The sequence below is a fragment of the Labeo rohita genome, chromosome 12 (genome assembly GCF_022985175.1).
Source record: "Labeo rohita strain BAU-BD-2019 chromosome 12, IGBB_LRoh.1.0, whole genome shotgun sequence".
Classification (NCBI taxonomy): domain Eukaryota; kingdom Metazoa; phylum Chordata; class Actinopteri; order Cypriniformes; family Cyprinidae; genus Labeo; species Labeo rohita.
In genome coordinates, this window is record NC_066880.1 from 26,762,493 (window position 1) to 26,783,552 (window position 21,060).

The 21,060-nt window shown below is 34.8% G+C and overlaps 1 protein-coding gene across 2 annotated transcripts in view; it reads right to left on the reverse strand.

The window, feature by feature from the left end:
• The window catches only part of scn4aa (sodium channel, voltage-gated, type IV, alpha, a), a 44,561-nt gene that overhangs the window by 3,826 nt on the left and 19,675 nt on the right, over window positions 1-21,060 (reverse strand). For both annotated transcript variants that reach the window (XM_051124660.1, XM_051124659.1), the window contains 13 exons: window positions 20,544-20,782; window positions 19,864-20,037; window positions 19,346-19,702; window positions 7,471-7,842; window positions 6,116-6,242; window positions 5,861-6,015; window positions 5,565-5,738; window positions 5,342-5,464; window positions 2,061-2,339; window positions 1,689-1,742; window positions 870-1,007; window positions 660-764; window positions 237-507 (listed from right to left, as the gene is read on the reverse strand). In XM_051124660.1, coding sequence (XP_050980617.1) covers window positions 237-507; window positions 660-764; window positions 870-1,007; window positions 1,689-1,742; window positions 2,061-2,339; window positions 5,342-5,464; window positions 5,565-5,738; window positions 5,861-6,015; window positions 6,116-6,242; window positions 7,471-7,842; window positions 19,346-19,702; window positions 19,864-20,037; window positions 20,544-20,782 — 2,568 coding nt within the window. The remainder of the gene's footprint in view (window positions 1-236; window positions 508-659; window positions 765-869; window positions 1,008-1,688; window positions 1,743-2,060; window positions 2,340-5,341; window positions 5,465-5,564; window positions 5,739-5,860; window positions 6,016-6,115; window positions 6,243-7,470; window positions 7,843-19,345; window positions 19,703-19,863; window positions 20,038-20,543; window positions 20,783-21,060) is intronic.

The following is a 21,060-nucleotide window of genomic DNA, read 5'->3' on the forward strand; positions in this document are numbered from 1 at the left end:
ACTTGCTCGGTAGCGCACCTGGTAGCATTGAACACAAGTCACAATAAAAGTGATCAAAGAGTGTAGGTGGTACATTATTTTCAAACACAATAACGCATTTACTCTTTTAGCACCTCTCACTGGACATTTTACTTTGAGTGTGCCATGAAACTTGCAAGAAGAAACATATATAATTTTGCAGAAATGTCGCTGCAGGCATGTTTTTTTTCAATGAGCCTGAGTCGTTCTACGCTTACCTGCTATAGAAAGGATGACCACAACAAAATCAAAGACGTTCCAGCCAATAGTGAAAAAGTAATGTCTGAGCGCAAACATCTTAAGAATGCATTCTCCTGTGAAGATGACGATGAAGACCAAATTGATCTGGTACAGGATATCCTCTTTCTCAGGACTCTGGTCATCTGTCTCTATCATCATGGTCACCATATTGAGGCAGATAAGCACCATGATAAAGATGTCAAAGAACTGTTTTGTTATGAAGTCAAACACCACACCCTGGATCTCATTCTGTGAGGAGAACAATATAGTGGATTAGTTTATAAAACCCTCAATAGATCTAATGCTGATATACCAACAAAACATTTGTTGACATATGTCATTTAGTTGTTATGGTAAAAACCCAGCAAAAGAAGAATCAATGTAAGTAGAATAGTTCATACCGATGGCCGAGGGATAGGTTTTGCAGGTTTTTTGGAACCCAGCTTCTTCATGGCATTGTAGTACTTTTTTTGTTCCTCTGTCATGAAAATGTCTTTCCCTCCAAAGTGCAGAAGAAACAAATATTAATTATTCTTTCTGGCAAAGGATGATCCAAATGTACAACACAAATGAAAATAATTTGGAGTGAAGTTAAAAAAAGATAAGCTTATCTTGGCCTTTTGCTGATTGAAGTTGTCAATGATGACACCAATGAAGAGGTTGAGAGTGAAGAAGGAGCCAAAAATGATGAAAATAACAAAATATAGGTACATGTAAAGGTTGATCTCATATGATGGCTGTTCCTCCACCTAACGTGAAAAAAGAATGAATGAATGCCAGAATAAAAGTCTCACAAAGAGTAAGTTTTGATACTCTGATTGAACAGAAATAAGTTTTTAAACTGACACTTATTAAAAAGTTATTAAAAATAAGTCACCTCTCAAATAACAGATATAATTTATGGATTCATTATTCATGTTATTGTTCTTAACCTCTACTACAGAACTCAAAGGTTGATTTTACTGACTTCCAACCTGTGCCATATTAGGTTTGAGAGTTGCATTTTTGGGGAAGAATTAGTTACGTTTTTTGTTGTTTGATTACAAAGCTATCAGATGGCTTCAAAACACTTACAATATAGTGCACAAGTTGCATGGACTACTTTATAGGTTTTTGTATAATGCATTTTTTTGTCCTTTTTACCACTGTAACCAGTTGTATAAAAAGTAAGATTCTTTATCTTAATTCTTTAAAATGTTTGTGTTTTGTCAGTTTTGATCAACTATCCATTTTACTCCAACTGAGAAATTTGTTCATTAATTAGAAACCACATTGCACTTTTCATCTTTGTAAAAAACCAACTAAGGCAACGTAACAAAAAGTTATGTCAACTAACTCGCAACATGCATGCATATACTACATTATATGCATTTAGCATGTAGAATTGCATTGTAGCAGTTGTACAGTTGGAAAGATTGTCATTCATGTACCTCTCTAGAATCCACTGCAGCATACATGATATCCATCCAGCCTTTAAATGTGGCCTGTGTAGAGAGAAGTAGTTTCTGAATATCAGCATGTCTTGTAAAACCCATTTATTCATTGTGCATTTGTACTAAGTTACCTCTGTGTCCTCTGATGCATAAAAAGGAAGGTTCATGCAAATACAGTGACTGTAAATGTTTAAACTTAGACTCAGTGTCTGCACTGAAGTTCTCTCTTTTTTTAAAAATTTATTTAGCTTTAAAAAAATACTTTACTCTTATGAGTTGTGAATTTGCTTGATCTTTTTTTCTTCAAAAGGTCAAGCAAAATTCATCATGATATGTCTGTTTATGGTTGCATGTGTACCAGAAACGTACGATTTGCAGTAAAGAGAGGTAGCCGGTTCCCACGTTGTCATAGTTGACCTTTACATTGACCCAGCGTGCCTCATTGGTGTGCATCAGTGCTATACAGTCACTCTTGTTGTTGACCACGTCCATGGGGAAGCGTTCCTCCGTAGTGGTGTTAATGCAATGGTAGAACTTTCCAGCAAACAGATTGACTCCCATAATGCTGAAGATGAGCCAGAATATCAGACACACCAGCAGCACATTAAAAATGGAGGGAATGGCACCAACCAGTGCATTCACTACCACCTGTATGGGACATAAACACAATGAATGAATTAGAGACAAATGAGTAATCGATATTTGTGCAAATATTTGTTTTAATTTAACTTCAAAGTTAATATTTAAAGACATTTCACTCAGATACGTTAAAAACTAGGGATGCAATGATGTATCGGCCGCCGATTAATTAACTGCGTGGAGACAATGAGTTAATAAAATAATTAAATACTTGCCAAAACAAATTAAAATCTGTACAAAATATAGTTTGTCAGACAGCATACCACCAATGCAAGCGTGACACTGAAGAGTCCAATCCCTGGCAGATTAACAAACAGATTAACAAAATGAAAGAAAAAATCGTGCTGAGTTTTGGACCATTGTAACATGTTTCGAAGTTCGAGATGGCAAAAAGCCGTTTTCTTTATTTTGCAAAAGCTTTAAAGGGGTCATCGGATGCCCATTTTCCACAAGTTGATATGATTCTTCAGGGTCTTAATGAAAAGTCTCTAATATACTTTGATAAAAAATTCTTAATAGTTTTGTAAAACAACACCCTTTTTACCTTGTCAAAATGAGCTCAGCAAAAATCATCTCATTCTAAGGGGTTGTTTCTTTAAATGCAAATGAGCTCTACTCTAACTACCACGTTATAAGGAAAGGCGATCGCAAAGATTCATAAAAAAATGCTTATACTCACTTCTGCTGTAAGTGAAGCTGGATCATGAATGATTTGCGCGAACATAGACAGATATATGTAGATCGGGAGGTACATTCCCTTCACAAACAAATGTAATCTACTGCATCTTCAGCTGCTCAGATGTCGGGAGTAAATGACGACCACTATGTTCATTATTACATCCAGCAACACAACACCTCAATCGCTCAATCGGAGATATTCTTGTCTAACTTACATCCCTGCTTCGGCATCGAAACAAGGAAAGTTACTGGACTGTGACAGCCGGTCTGGGGTAAGAGCTCATGTCAATCAGCTATCGTGGGAGAGGCCTCTGTTGGTGTGACGCCACACCGATAGGCATCTGAGAACGGCTCGATTTGAAAAAGGGGATATTATTTTTACAGATTAATTAAAAACCACTGCATGGATTTTTATCATTATAGGGTAGATTTGTACATACACTGCCAACACACATTAATGTTCAAACAACATGAAAAAGTGAACTTAGTATCCGATGACCCCTTTAAAGTTTTAAATTATGTTTTGCCCAATCAGTTGCAGTGATTGGGTCAGCGCCCCGTACGCACACACAACATATTTTTGCTAACTTGACATCGCAGCCTGTTCTTTATCAAAATAAAATACAGTTAAAAAAACATAAAAAGTCACACTGCTCAAAGTCTGTAGTACAGTCTGCCGTTGTCGTATGTCGATAATGCGAGTGAAGTACAAAGCCTATAGTTTACATAATAAATAATATTTTAGCATGCAGATATGTCGCAAATATTGAAACATTTGGATTCGTGCAGAATGAAAGAAGTAGGCTTCAGTTTTGCTTTTAAATTAATTTGTTTTGGCTTGATGTTTATATTTGGCCTAAATGCAACTTTACAGTATTTGTTGTGATGAGAAGGGAACTAAATAGTATAATTGTGTTTGTAATGTTTGTAAATATTTTGCTTTATTTACCGGCATTTTAGCCTACATTATTTTTGAATGTAAAAATAAAATGCAACATACAGCCTACTAGTTTATGTTGGTTTTTCCACTCAAACACAAACACGGTAAAATTTCCATGTGGTTTACGTCATGTCGAGAAGACGCTGTATCCTAAGTACAATGCGGGATTCACCAAAGACTTGCTCTTAATAGATGAATCAGTGCCCAGTTTATTTGGACCGGCTTGCTCCTCTGAACCTCTACCTGTAAGTGTGATTAATAATTGATGGTTGTATTTTCTAGCGATTGTTAAAAATACGCAGCTGTGTGTTATGTCGTGGAACATTATGTCGTGTAACATCTTGGATGACATGGGGGTAAGTAAATTATCAGGACATTTTTATTCTGAAAGTGGAGTAATCCTATAAAACTTCTTGTTCTCATGTAACATTACTCTGTATCATGCAAAATACTTATTTAGTTGAGTGTGTGTTGTGTTCACTCCGCGCAGCTCGTAGGTCTCTGGCTGACCGCCTGACAGCTTTATCTGTTCACTCGCTATTGTCTAGAAATGTGTCAATGAATAGTGAATGTTTGCCGTTGTTATTACTTGAAGTTCTGACAAAAAATAGAATAATACATTGGTGTACAAGCTGCAGTGCTTTATCAATACATTCTGCGTTGGGTTGACACATATACTATGGCTGTTTGGGTGTTGTTGTTTACCACCGAGTTGTGGGCTAGAGTAACGGTGATCGGCTTTCCGTGTTTGAAATTCGCTGCACGCAGTAACATTAGACCAATCACAAAAGACTGGGTCATCGGACCAATCACGGCAGATTAGTGTCAGCAAAGGGGTGGTTTGGACAAATGATTCGTTTTAACTAACCGTTTGGGAGTCGTTGAGCAAATACGGTAAAAATAAATGCATATTATAAGACAAAAAAAGTATTTTTTGACCTTGCATGCATGTCAGCTTGTTGTTGGGGATTCCCAAAACCAAAATACGAACCTTTTATGTTCCATAATAGGGGCACTTTAAGCCCTGCTTTATGCAATTGACCTATATCGGTATTGGCCAATAGTTGTTTGTTAAAATTGGTATCGACCAAAAAAATCCTATCAGTACATCCATATTAAAAACATGCAGTTTGAAATTGATACGTAAATTAGATAAAATATTTTGTCCTTCAGGATTTCCAATCATTTGGTATTTATGTGGACAAGTTTTATAACAAAGTGTTACTCTTTTCAATACTGGTGCCATTACAATCACACCAAACCTTTTACCGACTGCTTGCTAACTTGCTATATCAGCAAGTCCAAACAAATATCCCTCCAAAAAGTGGAAAATGGCATTACCAATACATGCCACTCAAAAAATGCAAAAATGAGAAAGTCAGATAGTCCTTACCCTCATTCCCTCAAATCTTGAAAGGGCTCGAAGAGGTCGAAGAGCCCTGAGCGTTCTAAGAGATTTGATTGCTCCCAGCTCAGAATATCCCAATAAATTGGCTGTTAAACTGACTAGTGACACCTTGAATAAAACAGAAGGTGAAAAAATCAGTCTATGGCATCTAACACGTTTTTGCTTGTAAGGGTAAAAGCTTTAGCAAACGTCAAAATATTAAACTTACATCTACAATGAGAAAGTCCAGCCAGCACCATGCATTAGTGAAGTAGGTCTTGAAACCATATGCCACCCACTTTAGTAACATCTCCACTATGAAAACGTATGTGAAAACTTTATCAGCATACTCCAGGATAGTCTTGATTACTCTGCGGCGCTCAATGTTGATATCCTCAAAAGCCTGATGGAATGAAAAAAGTTGATGCATCAGAAATGAATGGATTTATAATTAAAAAGCAAGATTTAGTATCACTTTAACTAGATGCAGTTTACTAAGCATTGGCTCAGTACTGAAAGACACACCAGTGCTCCACTGCTAAGGAGGATCATAAAGATGATGAAGGTCTCAAAGTAGTCATGCTCGACGATGGTGAAGCATGTTCTTCGAAGGTTCCACCACTTTTTCCCCCATCCTTCTGTGATGTCGACATTCAAACATGGAAATCGCCTAACACAACCTAAGCAAAAATAGAGAAAAATTCATAAATTAGCAAATTTCTGGCCTTAAAGTCATGCCTTGAGCATTAAAATTCATAATGAAGGAAAATGCATGCACACCCTCTGTGAAACAGGACTCTGGTTCTTCAGGCTCTGGTTCTTCTTCCTCTTCGGGTTCAGGCTCTGGTTCTGGAGGTCGGTAGTCTACTGTGCTACAAACTGAGGAGTCGCCATCATTAACAGGGGCCTGTGCAACAAAAAATGTAAAGAAATGAGAGAGAACGGAAAAATATTGTGAGGGGAACAACGCAAAATATTAAAGTAATATTTCCTGATATTTTGAAAAAAAAAGGTACTAGTTAAAATAACTGCTTTCTGTTTGAAAATATTTTAATATGCAATTTACTCCTGTGAATCAACGCTGAATTTTTAGCATCCTTACTCTAGTCACATGGTCCATCAGAAATCATTCTAATATTCTGATTTACTGCTCAAAGAACATGTATTATTATTAATATTAAGTTGAAAACAGCTGAGTAGATTTTTTTCAGGTTTCTTTGGTGAATATAAAGTTCAGAAGAACAGCATTTATTTGAAATAAAAATCTTTTGTAGCATTATAAATGTCTTTATCATCACTTTTGATCAGTTTAAAGCATCCTTGCTAAATAAAAGTATTTATTTCTTTAACCCCCCCCCCCCACCACCAAATCCTAAAAAAATGTACTAAACGGTTTTAAATATTGATGATAATAATAATAATAATAATAGAAGCAAATCAGCATATTAGAATGATTCTGAAGGATCATGTGACACTGAAAACTGGAGTAATGATGCTAAAAGCTTTGAAGTCACAGGAATAAATTACATTTTAAAATATTCAAATAAAAAACAGTTATTTTAAGTAGAAAAAATATTTCAAAATTTTACCGTTTACACAGACTTCTTTAAAAAGTCTTTTTAATGGTAGTTTATTTCCCATGAATTAGATTTTTTAAAATATAAATTCTTTTATAATAAATTTGCTAAAAGTTGAATGATTAAGCCAGATGAATGCAGTAGATTTGTGTAAAAAATAATAAAAAGAGACAAAAATTATTTACTCGTGTTTAAATTATTAAATTATGTTTATAATTTTGCGTCACAATTTTAGGAATGTTTGGTTATTTCAATTTGTTTTAGTACAATGAATTAGAAATGAACTGAACAGATCATGTCAAAATTATGATTATGACACTAAGGTGAGACAGGCCAAAGTCACAATTTTAAGGGCGAAATGAAGACATTTAATGTGTTTAAAACTCAGTATTGTTTACAGTAAGCAATTATATTTATATATATTTCTGTTATATAATTATATTATGTAGCATAACTAATAGTAGTTTTCTCACCATAGAATATATGGTAATGGTAGACCACAGTACACTTTATTCTAGATAATAAGGGAGTCAGAAAATAGACAAACTGTTGTTTTACCTTTACATTCTCCTCATCAGAAGATTCACTGGAGTCCTCATCCTCTTCAACATCAGACTCACAACGAGCGATAGGTACAGTCAGTGTTGAAGGCAAACAGTTTGTCAAGCCATCTGCCATTTTCCCCTCATCCAGGTGGTTTATAGTACACAGTTCTGTGCCTCCTTCCCCTCCTTCCTCATTATTTTTAGGTGGTTTCTTTCCTAGTATCCGTCGCAACATACTGGAGATGAAAGCTTTAAGCCAGTCTACACCCCTGGTGATGCGACCAATGGCGATCTGAAGGTTGTTCATCTCACCATCATCATCACCTCCAGACAGGTTGTCCCCGCTGAAGGAGCTGAGCAGCAGGGCCAGGAACAGGTTCAGTACCTGTGAAGTACAGATCAGAATGAGGTTGGCAGGTTAAACATATATAAGGCGTTTATGTAGCTTAAGCAGTAAACGAGCCATGCTACAAGTTACCTATAATTTAAGATGCTCTTTAAAAAAACAAAGAGACCAATTAAATATTTAAAATAATATTTATTTAAAGACCTAAAATGATAAGCAGGAACTAAATTATAACTAATTATTCAGATTGTCTAATGCAACCTAAGTATGTTAAAAAAAATAAATTAAATTAGGTGAACAAAATATCTGCCAATGAAGAAAAGAAAAATTAATTTAATCGAAAGGGATTACAAATTAAATTGTTATTTAATCAGATATTTGTTATTGTTCTAAGTATTTTCATTTAATTTTGATAAAAGTTTCAGAAAACAGGACTTTATTTCTTGTGTAATTCTGCTTCCCTTAAGAAAAAGTTTATTCAAGTATACTACTAGTATACTTCTTTTAAACTTAAAATAGGAAACTATATTTTCAGTATATGTTTTATGTACTTCTCAGAAATATGCTTAAAATGGCATTTAAGTATACTTGATTTATACTTTAAAAAGTCTAATTATATTTAAGCTATCCCTTATGAAAAAAGAAGTTAATTCAAGTGTGCTATTAGTATACTTCTTTTAAAAATAGGAAAGTATACTTTCAGTCTACTTTTTATGTACTTCTTAGAAATGTGCTTTATATACTTATCAGAAATATACTTAAAATTACATTTACGTATACTTGACTTATACTTTGAAAAAGTCTAAATATATCTGAGCTATACTTGTGCTCTGAGAATCCGTGTTTTCATTGTTATACATGAGAGATGCTATTACACATCTTCTGAACAGAATTTCCAAAACACAAGCAAAGAAACCAAAACAGATGCTTCCACACTGTAAAAAATGCAAATACATATTTTCCATTTTATGAAACGTTTTGAGTCTCAGATACTAAAAAATGCTATTTTCTTGAAACTAAAAACCATTGTCAGACCAACAAAATTACGCAAATGTTGTCCCAACTAGTCAAACACCGTTGTCTAAGCAAAGAATTTCATATTCTTGAAATTAAGGCTTTGTAAGTTCCCAGCATGCATTGCAGCATGAATAAATTATCCAGTTACTGTTATAGGATTATTGTTTTGCTGTTTGCTGACTTCATTTAAACTTTTTTGTTATTGTTTTGTCATTATTGTTAGTTATTTGTTGTACTGTGACGTGAAGAATCTTTTTAATATTTGCTGATTGCCACCGTTCTTGAGGTTTGTGTATCTAGTTTTGAGGCCTAGATACTTTCAGACACTTATATCCATTCTCTTGATATCTAAATTCTGTAAAAAGGTTTACAAACAAAGACAATGTTTTCTACATATTAGATTAAGTTATTCATACTGTTTTGAATGTTCAGATATTCATATAACAAAGTATATTCAAATTAATACCTAAATAGAGACATATTAGTATACACAAATTATATGAAGTTCACTTAAAGAAAACTTTCGAGTATACTTGCAGTATAAAACTACTAATCTAGTAGTTTACTGAGACTATACTTCAAAGTGTACTAAAAATGCATGTGAAAGTATTTAATTAGTAAACTATCAGTATACCTATAAGTTCACTTTTAGTACACTTGCAGTACAAACTGAAAACATAGATGTGAACTAGCTGTGTACTCAAAGTTTACTACTGTTATACTTAAAGTATACTTAAAAGTATACTTTTATATACTAGAAAGTGGGCCAATTTAGTCCCAAGGAGTATTAAAGTAGTACACTGAAAAGTATACTACTAGTACGCTGATATTTGTATACGTACTATATAAAGTATGCTTAAAAATATATTTGAACTTTACATAAGTATACTTCTTTTTGGTAAGGGATACTTGAGCTACACTTGTGCTTTATATACTTATCACAAATATACTTAAAATGACATTCAAGTATACTTGATTTATATTTAGAAAAAGTCTAAGTTTAATTGAGCTATACTTATGCTCTGAGAACCCGTGTTTTCATTGTTATATGCTAGGGGGCGCTATTGCACATGTTCTGTACAGAGTTTCCAAAACACAAGTGAAGAAGAAAACAAAACGCTTCCACATGTAATCTAACACAATCTTCAGACATAAAACAGCATTAAAATAGCATCATAGATATGTAAATCATAGATATGTAAATTTGTGTGACGTTATGGAATAAAATGTAGACCCATGAAGAGGTAATAATGACTGTCAAGCTTTGGGGTGTTGATCAACTCCATCTACATTTTGATTATCATGAATAGTTTTTTTTTTTTTTTTTTTTTTTTTTTAGTTTTTTGTTCAAAATGTTGTTTGTTTATTTATTTTTATATATGCAACTTACGCACATTCAAGTGTTTATAAAAAAAAAAAAAAATGCATGAAGCCAGAATAAAATGTTTTTGTTTACAAGCAGATGCCTTGTTCATTCTTTTGATGTTCTGTTTGTTCAGATATTCATATAACAAAATATATACACATTAATACCTAAATAGGGACACAGTAGTATACTTAAAGTTTGATGTAAAGTTCACTTAAAGAAAACTTACGAGTATACTTGCATATAACTACTAAACTAGTAGTTTACTGAGACAATGCTTCAAAGTGTACTAAAAATGCATAAAAAAGTATTTAATTAGTAAACTATCAGTATACATGTAAGTTCACTTTTAGTATACTTGCAGTACAAACTGAAAACATAGATGTGAACTAGTTGTGTACTCAAAGTTTACTTCCGTTATACTTAAAGTATACTTAAAAGTTTTAGGCCAATTTAGTCCCAAGCAGAACTGAAATAGTACACTTAAAAGTATACTACTAGTACACTGATAATTGTATACTTACTACATAAAGTATACTTAAAAATATACTTGAACTTTACATAAGTATACTTAATAAAATAAACCTGAATTATACTTCTTTTTGGTAAGGGTTCTCAAATAAATGCATCTTGATTTAAGAAAGTTTCGATATTTTAGAGAAAAACAAGATAAATACTTGGGTAATACTTTACAGTAAGGTTGCATTTGTCAGGTGCGTTTGATTATGGTTAAAGCAAAACTATGCAGGGCTGCGGCTCTCCAGGACCGACGTTCGCCACACCTGACATAGACTAACAATGAGAAAGCATGTATTAATCTTAGTTAATTTCAATATTTTCTTACACATTATTAAACAAAGGTTAATAAATACTGTAACAAATGTATTGCTTATTGTTAGATGATGTCAACTAATAGGAACTTATTGTTAAGTGTTACCAATACTTGTTTATATATTTAATTTTTGGCAGTGTAGTGACATGCTACTAAAAAGTTCTGGATAACGCTTTACTTAAAGCCTTTATGTATAATGCATTATACAATTTTTAATGGAGTAATTATGCCTTGTAATGCACCTTATAATGCATTGCATATTCTCATGAATAATTGTAACCATAATTACAATACATTACAATAATTATCTGTTCATTAATCACACTTTTATAAAGTGTAATGCGTTAAACCACATGACAACAACCAAACAACCAATTTTAGAACCTGCAAATTTTATAATGCATTTAACTTATATAATTATTATATAAGTTATAATTTGGTTACAAAAAAAAAACTACAGTAAAGCAATAAGCCCCAAGAAGCCATGCTTTACAGTAAATTTATAACAGAGAAGGGGCGTTGTTGTGCCTAAAACCCCCTTAGCTGTTATAAATTCACTGTAAACCACGACTTCATGGGGCTTATTGCTTTTATAAAACGGTTATTCCATATACGTAGTGTTTTCGCAAAATAAAACAGATATAAAGTATAATAATCTGAATAAAAACATTATTCTTCCGCCAAACAGTGTAGTTCTTTAGAAAAAGTTGTGGTTGCAACAAAGTGGTTGCCAAGCAACACACAAAGGTAAACAAAGGTGTATGTTTATAGAATACTTTACAACAGCTTTGAATGCGGCTCAACCAATCAGAATCAAGGATTGGAACTATTCGTTTTATAATACATTATAACATACATTATGAATACCTTTATAATGCATCATACGTAAGGGCTTTAAAGGAGAAGTCCACTTCCAGAACAACAATTTACAAATAATTTACTCACCCCCTTGTCATCCAAGATGTTCATGTCTTTCTGTCTTCAGTCGTAAAGAATTTATGGTTTGTGAGGAAAGCATTTAAGGATTTTTCTCCATATAATGGACTTCATTGGTGCCCCGATTTTGAACTTCCAAAATGTAGTTTAAATGCAGTTTCTAAGGCTCTAAACGATCCCAGCCGAGGAAGAAGGGTCTTATCTAGCGAAACGATTGGTCATTTTTTTCGAAAAAAAAAAAATTGTATACTTTTTAAGCACAAAAGCTCGTGTAGCACAGGCTCTGGGATGCGCGTCCACGATGCTATTAATTAGTAATGGGTCATTCTTGAATGATTCTTTCATTTTGAACGAATCTTTAATGTCACTTGGAAAGAATGAGTCATCTCAGGGAGTGATTCGTTCAGCGCGCATGCGCAACATCCTGTTAGGTTCTGTACTGGAATTAGTTCACCTGTTTTGAGTCTTCAGGTTTTTTTGAGTCGTTCGTTCATCTTATGGGACTGTCACATAATGAACGAACGACTCAAACCCGAAAACATATCAGATAAGAGGTGAGGTGATCTAATGATAGACTGAAGGCCCAGGTAAACAATGAATTCATTTTTTCTGTTTCATATAGCATTATAGTTTTGTCTTGTTTGTAGTGTGATCAACGTTTGTGTAAGCAGTAGATGTGTTAGGGAAGTAACACATAACGTTTTAATTATATTTTGCTAAAATGAATGAAATGACTTGAAAAAGTTTTGTTCATTTTGCTGAACGAGACTCAAAGGTCCGAGTTGGTAAAATGATCCGAACTTCCCATCACTACTATGAATCACGTTTAAGTTCATCGTCTGTGTACTGAGTATGGCGAAAAACTCCATCTTATTTTCTCCTACGACTTGAGAGGAGGACATTGTTGTACCTTTTTGTTTGTAAACAGCGTTTGACTTATTTGCACTTCCTTAGTCTTTGTGCGTTTGCTTTGTAAACACTGGGTCTGTAGTTCCACATGACCTTTCAACATGATTCAATAGTACGTATAGTTGTGAACGCACATCCCAGAGCCTGTGCTATACGAGCATTTGTGCTTAAAAAGTATTTAAAAGTTTATTTTTTCTGAAAAAAATGGCCAATCGTTTCGCTAGACGAGACCCTTCTTCCTCGGCTAGGATCGTTTAGAAGCTGCATTTAAACTACATTTTGGAAGTTCAAAGTCAGGGCACCAATGAAGTCCATTATATGGACAAAAATCCTGAAATGCTTTCCTCAAAAACCATAATTTCTTCACGACTGAAGACAGAAAGACATGAACATCTTGGATGACAAAGGGGTGAATAAATTATTTGTGAATTGTTGTTCTGGAAGTGGACTTCTCCTTTAAGTGAAGTGCTATCAAATTCTGCTACAGTGAATTTACTTAGCTTTGTGCAAAATTTCAGTGTATAGAACATAATCTTTCATGTAATGTATAGAACATAAGCTTTCAAGTCTCGGTAATAAAAGCTAGTTTCATATCATAGTTTCACAAAGAATTGGTTTCCAAGTTATACATAGCCAGTATCAGGTTTAGATAAGCTCTGTGGTAATGAAGTTTCAATAAATATTATGTTGTCTGGAGGCCTTGGGCAGGGATGCTATCTTTAGGATCGAAGCACACTAGGCATAGCACATAGCTACAGCAGCCATGGCTGCTCTCATTTATCTCAGTCTTGGGCATGGACTGAGAAAGACAGAAAAGAGAATAAGAGAGCTCATGAAGAGACAAGACAGGTAGTAAAAGGCAGAATGTAGGTGGTTCATAGTATTGCTTTAAGATAAACAAAACTTGGTTCATATGACAATACAAGTGTTCAAGAGCCACATTAAAAAAAAGGAATATTCTGAAAATAATGTATGAATCTGAGGAAACCAAGCACAATTTCATGTAGTTAAAATGATATAATTCCAAGCAAAAAGTGAATGAAGAATGATGAGAATGAAGTCATATTATTTCAGCTTCATCAGTTTTTGCTCACGTCCCTGTTAAGGAACAGTATATTCAGTAACATTACTTTTTCCAGAAGTACTTAAAATATCTTTGACACTGTGGATATTAATTGTCAGGGTATGTAACGGTACTTAAAGCTCTTGGCCAAAACAAAAATACACCATTACCAATTAATCTTCCTTAGTCAAGTTTCTTAATGCTATATTAATCGTAACAGTGTCATGATATTATAATAATAGCCCTGTACATCAAAGCACACATTATTTGGCACTCAGGCACAACCTGGTGCAAAATGCCCAGACCATTTGACAACATATGAGCGTAATGTATGAAATACATCAAGCTTCCTGAGAAACACAGCAGTAGAAGCAGGTGCTGTGATTTTCACATTGCACATCAGAGCTGCATGCCAAATGAGGCCACTGATATTTGGTTTCCCGTCTTACACTCCTCTAGCCTACTTTTTTCATCCTGCCCACTAAACTTAGAGTGCAGATGCAACTCATGTCAGTACCGATGCTCTATATGATTTCATTACTATCCATTACGTACAGTATTCTGCTGGTTTTGCTTCAGGACCCTCTGATTAGGCTTAGTAAACTCTTTTAACATGCAAACGTGTAAAAAAATAAATAAATACAATATGACAATGTACCTTTCATAACAATTATATATTTATAACTGTGTACACACATTGTTTTTTTTTTTTGGCTCTATATATCCAAATGACAGATTAATTTTTGCCAAAATATGGTAAAATTTGACAGATTAGACGACAACATTTGAAAATAAAATCTATAATGTTACAAATTATTTCTATTTCAAATAAATGATGTTCTTTTGAACTTTCTATTCATCAAATAATCCTGAAAAATCATGACTTCGGAAAAAAGTTTAGGCGGCACCACTGTTTTCAATAATAAAAAAATGTTTCTTGAGCAGCAAATCAGTATGTTAGAATGATAGAATGATTTTTGAAGGATCACGAGACATTGAACACTGGAGTAATGATGCTGTAAAATTCAGCTTTGCATTACACATATAAATTACATTTTATAATATATTCAAATATAAAACTCTTATTTTAAATTGTAATAATATTTTACAATATTACTATTTTTTACTGTTTTTTTTTTTTTTTTTTGCCTTAGTGAGCAAAAAAATGTCTTTGAACTCAACAGTGTTGAACAGTAATGTATTGTCAGTATTTGAATTTATCATTGTTTTGGGTCATGGCCCATCAGTTATTGTATAAAGTAAATGTAAGGAGCTGGCACATAAATCTCCAGCTTCTGCTGCTGTGTTTCTCAGCTGGCCATGTTTGTTTCTTGTGCGCCAAGACACTCACTTGAGCTGCATCTTAGCACACAGCCAAAATCAAAACCGCTGTCTGTTGGCTGCAGTCATATGATGTAAATAGAAAGCAGCACTGAACAAGTGTCTCGGTCTTGCAATGCATGTTTGTCCTAAAGACGAGTGCAGGAGAGTGTGACCACATGAAGAGGATGTGTACGTGGTAAAATGTATGTTAGCCATGGGCCATGTTGAGTAATGATGCTTTTGTTATCTCACTAATACAGGCCATTTCCTTTTCTCACTATGTATAATCTGAGAGGAAGTGTATTCAGTCAGCAGCTCCAGTATGGTAATTATGTGCACAGCTGCTAGCAGCTCATCTGCATCTCCTTGATCTGTATCAACACGTGAAGTTAGCATGCTAGTTTTCACTTAAAAACAACAATGACATCTTTCTGTTGGGGTACTGCTGTACATACGGAAGCACAAAATCTTTATAGTAATCCAGCTGGAATCAGATATATAATATTTAATCATTTATTTTTCATTGCAATGTTCTTATTTGCAGGGTTAATTAAAACTTAAAAACCATAAAAAACGTTCATTACTTGAAATAAAATAAATGTTAACCAAAATAAAATCATTAAACTTATTTTATTCCATTGCTTCAAGTACTAATATAACTAGTAAATAAATATAATAAAAACTACATAGAAAAACAAAACAAATAAAACACACAACAAAATTACTAACTACTTACTACAAAAATACTAACAAAAACTATAATTTATTGAACTCCAGCACCATAAGGGAGCCTTGCATATGAAAGTTTAAATGTTATGACTAATTAACACCTGATTACCCAGAGAAATCAGACGCTAACTGCTGTGCCACCTGAATGTCAACAACAGCCGGCCTGCCATCAGCAGTGCTGAAAATCTTTTGGGTTTGGCTTGATTGCTATGTTAAAGCTTCAGATCAGTACAGCTTCAGGGTAACAGTTATAAAGATTAACAGCTTAGCAGTGACAGCAGATGTCTAATATTAGTGTTCCTTCTGAGAAAATGGTAACATTTCAGAGTTGCACAGCACTAAAAGCTTTAAAAGTTCTTGCACATGCAGGGCACTGCAAAAAAAAAAAAAAAAAAAAAAAAAACCTTGTTTTACAGTACAATGTACAGTAAATGTATCTTGATTTAAAGAGATAGTTCATGCAAAAATGAAAACTGCCCATGATTTATTCACCTTCCAGCCATCCTAGGTGTATATGACTTTCAGACGAATATAAACAAAGTTATATTAAAAAAAGTCTTGGCTTTTCCAAGCTTTATAATGGCAGTGAATGGTTGTTGAGATTTCGAATTCCAATAAAGTGCATCCAAAACACTAAATTTCACGAAATAGAAGAACAAAACAAGGATTTGTGAAGCCATTATATTATATTGCGATATAAGCCAAATTAAACTGGTTTTCCTTTTTTGTAAACAAAACATGGTTCTCATGAGACAAGCATATTCTCACCAGAGCTTCCAGTGGAACATTACTCTCTTGTGCACGTGTGTACGGCAGTTAGCAAAAGCTAGAGATTACGGTTTCTTACACAAACACATGGGCTGCGTCCGAAAGCCTAGTCAGCTGACTTGCTGCCTCAAAGACTTCAAAGGCTGTGAAGGCAACTCCGGGAACAGTTTCGGACAGACTTCAGTGACGCTGTTGCTTGGTAACCTAACGGTTAAGTTGTAGATTTTGGAGAAAAATGATTTTATACAGTTATGTATTAATGTTTTAATAATACATAAACTTTAATAATCCATGCCATTACCCACCGAAGGTCTATGCGTCGGAGAAGACGACTGGGAATGGCAGCTACTTTTTGCTTAAAAAAAGCACTGATGCAAGTAATATTGCAGAACAGGTAATTATTATTAGAGGCTGTTTCGTTATTATTGGTAATATATCGTAAATATTATTCTTATTACTACTCATTTGAACCCTTTTAACATTTTTTTATTAAATACTATTATTACAAACAATATTATTTATTATGCTTTTTACACTATTACGATTCATAAAGTTTATCATGGTCAAGATCTCATCTATTATATAAAGTAACAAGTCTAATTTCACCAGAATATCTTTATTTAAACAGCCTATATGACGCACACGCACAGGATTGTGGGAAATCGAAGGCAGCGAAGGATACATCTATGCTGCCTTCAAAATTCGATCAGAAGAATGTACCTCTGGAGACAGGAAGTGAAGCAGAATTTAAATTCGGACGTGCCTTGTTGCCTTCCTGCCTTGAAATGCTGCCATTTACTGCCATTAAAGCTTGGAAGAGCCAGGACAGTTTTTAATATAACTCTGATTGTATTCATCTGAAAGAAGAAAGTCATATACACCTAGGCTGGCTTGAGAGTGAGTAAATCATGGGGTAATTGTCATTTTTGGGTGAACTATCCCTTTAAGAATATTTAGATATTTGTACCGGAAAACAAGACAAAAATACCAAGTAATAAAATCACCTTTGCAGTGTGTCAGATACTCATTTAGCAAATCAGCCATGCTGAGTGTTTTTCTCCCATAATATTTTACTCTAAGCGGCCATTCACACAGAATGCATTTTTCTATTACAATGCGCTACTTTTCCAAACGCGCTTGAATGACGTGCATGACCATTATGCTTGCATCTTTTGCAAGTGTCAAGTTAAAAGAATTTCAACTTTTAGATATGTGACCCTGGACCACAAAACCAGTCTTAAGTCGCTGGGGTTTATTTGTAGCAATAGCCAAAAATGCACTGTATGGATCAAAATTACTGATTTTTCTTTTATGGCAAAAATCATTAGGAAATTAAATAAAGATAATGTTCCATTAAGATATTTTGTAAAATTCCTACTGTCAATGTATGACAACTTAATTTTTGATTAGTAATATACATTGTTAAGAACATTATTTGGAGAACTTTAAAGGTGATTTTTTCAATATTTTGATTTTTTTGCACCCTCAGATTCCTGATTTTTAAATAGTTGTATCTCGGCCAAATATCCTAACAAACTATATATCAATAAAAAGCTTATTTATTCAGCTTTCATATGATGTATAAATCTCAATTTTGAAAAAATTACCATTACGACTGGTTTTGTGATCCATGGTCACATATGACGCAGCACATCAATGTCAGTTCCAAAGCAATGGACCAATCAGAAGAACTTGGAGGCGGGGCAAGCGTTGCAAGTTTCTGTTTACAGTAGCAAGTTCGCATGACAATTGTTTTATTTGACGGCAACATGGCGGAGGAGGTGCTCATAGTGGCTGTGTCCAGATACCCTGAATTACATTAAGATTTTCTAACATACAGGGGTTGGACAATGAAACTGAAACACTGGCCAATATAGTGTTGGAGGTTTCATGGCTATATTTATGCAGCCTGGTGGCCTGGTGAATGTGCGATCTTTACTGATCGCACATTCCACCAATAAGAGCAGAGTGTGAAGGTTGACTATGTGCACCCAATAGCTCAAACATTGTACCCTGAAGGTGGTGCCGTGTATTAGGATGACAGTGCACCAATACACACAGCAAGACTGGTGACAAGAGTGATTTGATGAACATGAAAGTAAAGTTAAACATCTCCCATGGCCTGCACAGTCACCAGATCTGAATATTATTGAGCCACTTTGGGGTGTTTTGGAGGAGCGAGTCAGGAAATGTTTTCATACACCAACATCACATAGTGACCTGGCCACTGTTCTGCGAAAGGAATGCCTCAAAATCCTTCTTGCTACTGTGCAGGACTTGTATTTGTCATTCCCAAGATGAAATAATGCTGTATTGGCTGCAAAAGGAGGCCAAACGGCATACTAATTGTGGTCTAAACCCAGGTGTTTCAGTTTCACTGTCCAACCCCTGTATATCACAACATGTTCCTTAAGAAAAAGAGTTTGGAGAGAAATATCTGTCACTGAATATTGTCGTTATTGCATCACGTCTCAAAAGCTTGTCTTGAGACCCTCGCGTTCTACGCTGCGCTTTTTTTAAAACCATTCCTGAGCGCTGCGTCTCACGTTTTTATGTGAATGGCCCCTAATTGTGTTTCTACAGCCTCCGCTTTACTTACCACAAGGTTTCCAATGACCATGACCATCATGAAGACTATCAAGCACATGGCCGCTCCTGCCACTTCCATACAGTCCCACATGGTCTCGATCCACTCTCCACACAAGATCCGAAAGACGATGAGGAAAGAGTGGAAGAAGTCGTTCATGTGCCAGCGGGGCAGCTCGCAGTCCTCAGAGATCTTGCAAACGCAGTCCTTGTAGCTCTTGCCGAAAAGCTGCATGCCTACCACGGCGAAGATGAAGACGATGATGGCCAGGACAAGCGTTAGGTTCCCCAGGGCACCTACTGAGTTGCCGATGATCTTGATCAGCATGTTAAGGGTGGGCCAAGATTTAGCCAGTTTGAAGACACGTAGCTACTTCCAGCACATCCGTCAGAGATGGGCACAAACACACACATACCGTGAGAGACAAAGTTAAACCACATACCATTTTCATACTAGTGTGAGGTATTTCTTAAATTTTACAGAGAATATTAATCACACAAGCCATAAAATAATTTGAGATTCAGACTTACCAAACGGAAGGACCTGAGCACGGACAATCCCTGAACATTGGCCAGTCCCAACTCCACCAGGCTGAGTGTTACAATGATACTGTCAAAAATATTCCAGCCCACCTGGAAGTAGTAGTAGGGGTCCATTGCAATGAGCTTGAACACCATTTCAGCTGTGAAGATTCCTGTAAATACCTTGAAGAATAAGATTTAATGTAATGTGAGATAGTCAGTTTAAAACTACTTAAAACCTGTTAATCATGCTTTGCTGTTTTTACAGCTACAGTTACATTTTCCTGATGCTAATGCACTTAAATTACTTTAATAAAATAAGAAAGCTTTTGTGTACAGCTGTGCAAGGATGTTTCTAAGACAGAAATGAAATGAATACTTTCATTTGGCAAGACTGCTTCAGACTAATCCAAAGTGATGATAAAGACATTTATAATGTTACAAAAGACTTCTATTTTAGATAAAAGCTGTTCTTCTGAACTTCTATTCATCAAAGAAACCTGAAAAAATTTGACTCTGCTTTTCAACAAGAGTAAAAAATGATTTTTGAGCAGCAAATCAGAATATTAGAATGATGATTGACTGGTAGTGTATATATATGTTATATATATTTAAACCAGGTAAATCCTCAAGATTATTATTTTTACAGTTATTTGACAATCATTCATAAGCATTGATATAATACTAACCAAGTTGCCCACTGAGAGAACATGTTCGAAATGCAGACTCATGGGGTAGTGCTCCATGGCCATGAAAAGTGTGTTGAGCACAATACAGATGGTGATACCAAGATCCACAAATGGGTCCATCACTATGAAATGAACCCACTTCTTAAATATGATCCAGGGACCGCAGCAGTCCCATTTAAAGAAAATATCAGCGAACTTATACCAGCCAGGGGGACAAGGCCTCTGAGCATCTTCCAACTCTAGGGAGACAAAGAGAGATTGAAAACAATATTTAAACAGTTTCCATCTAGGGTAAGCAGTGAATGAACATGAGCAGAGTGACAGCAACAAGTTCTGCAAGTCTAAAGTCAACCCATGGCTCTGAAATAGTCCAAAGATTAGCACCACTCAGAAGAAGTTAACAGGTTTTTCTCTACACATAATGTGACTCGCCTTTGCTTACGATAAATCTCTATTTCCAGACAATAGATGCTCTCAGGCTGTTCTGTAAGACCATATTATAACAATCCAGGAAATT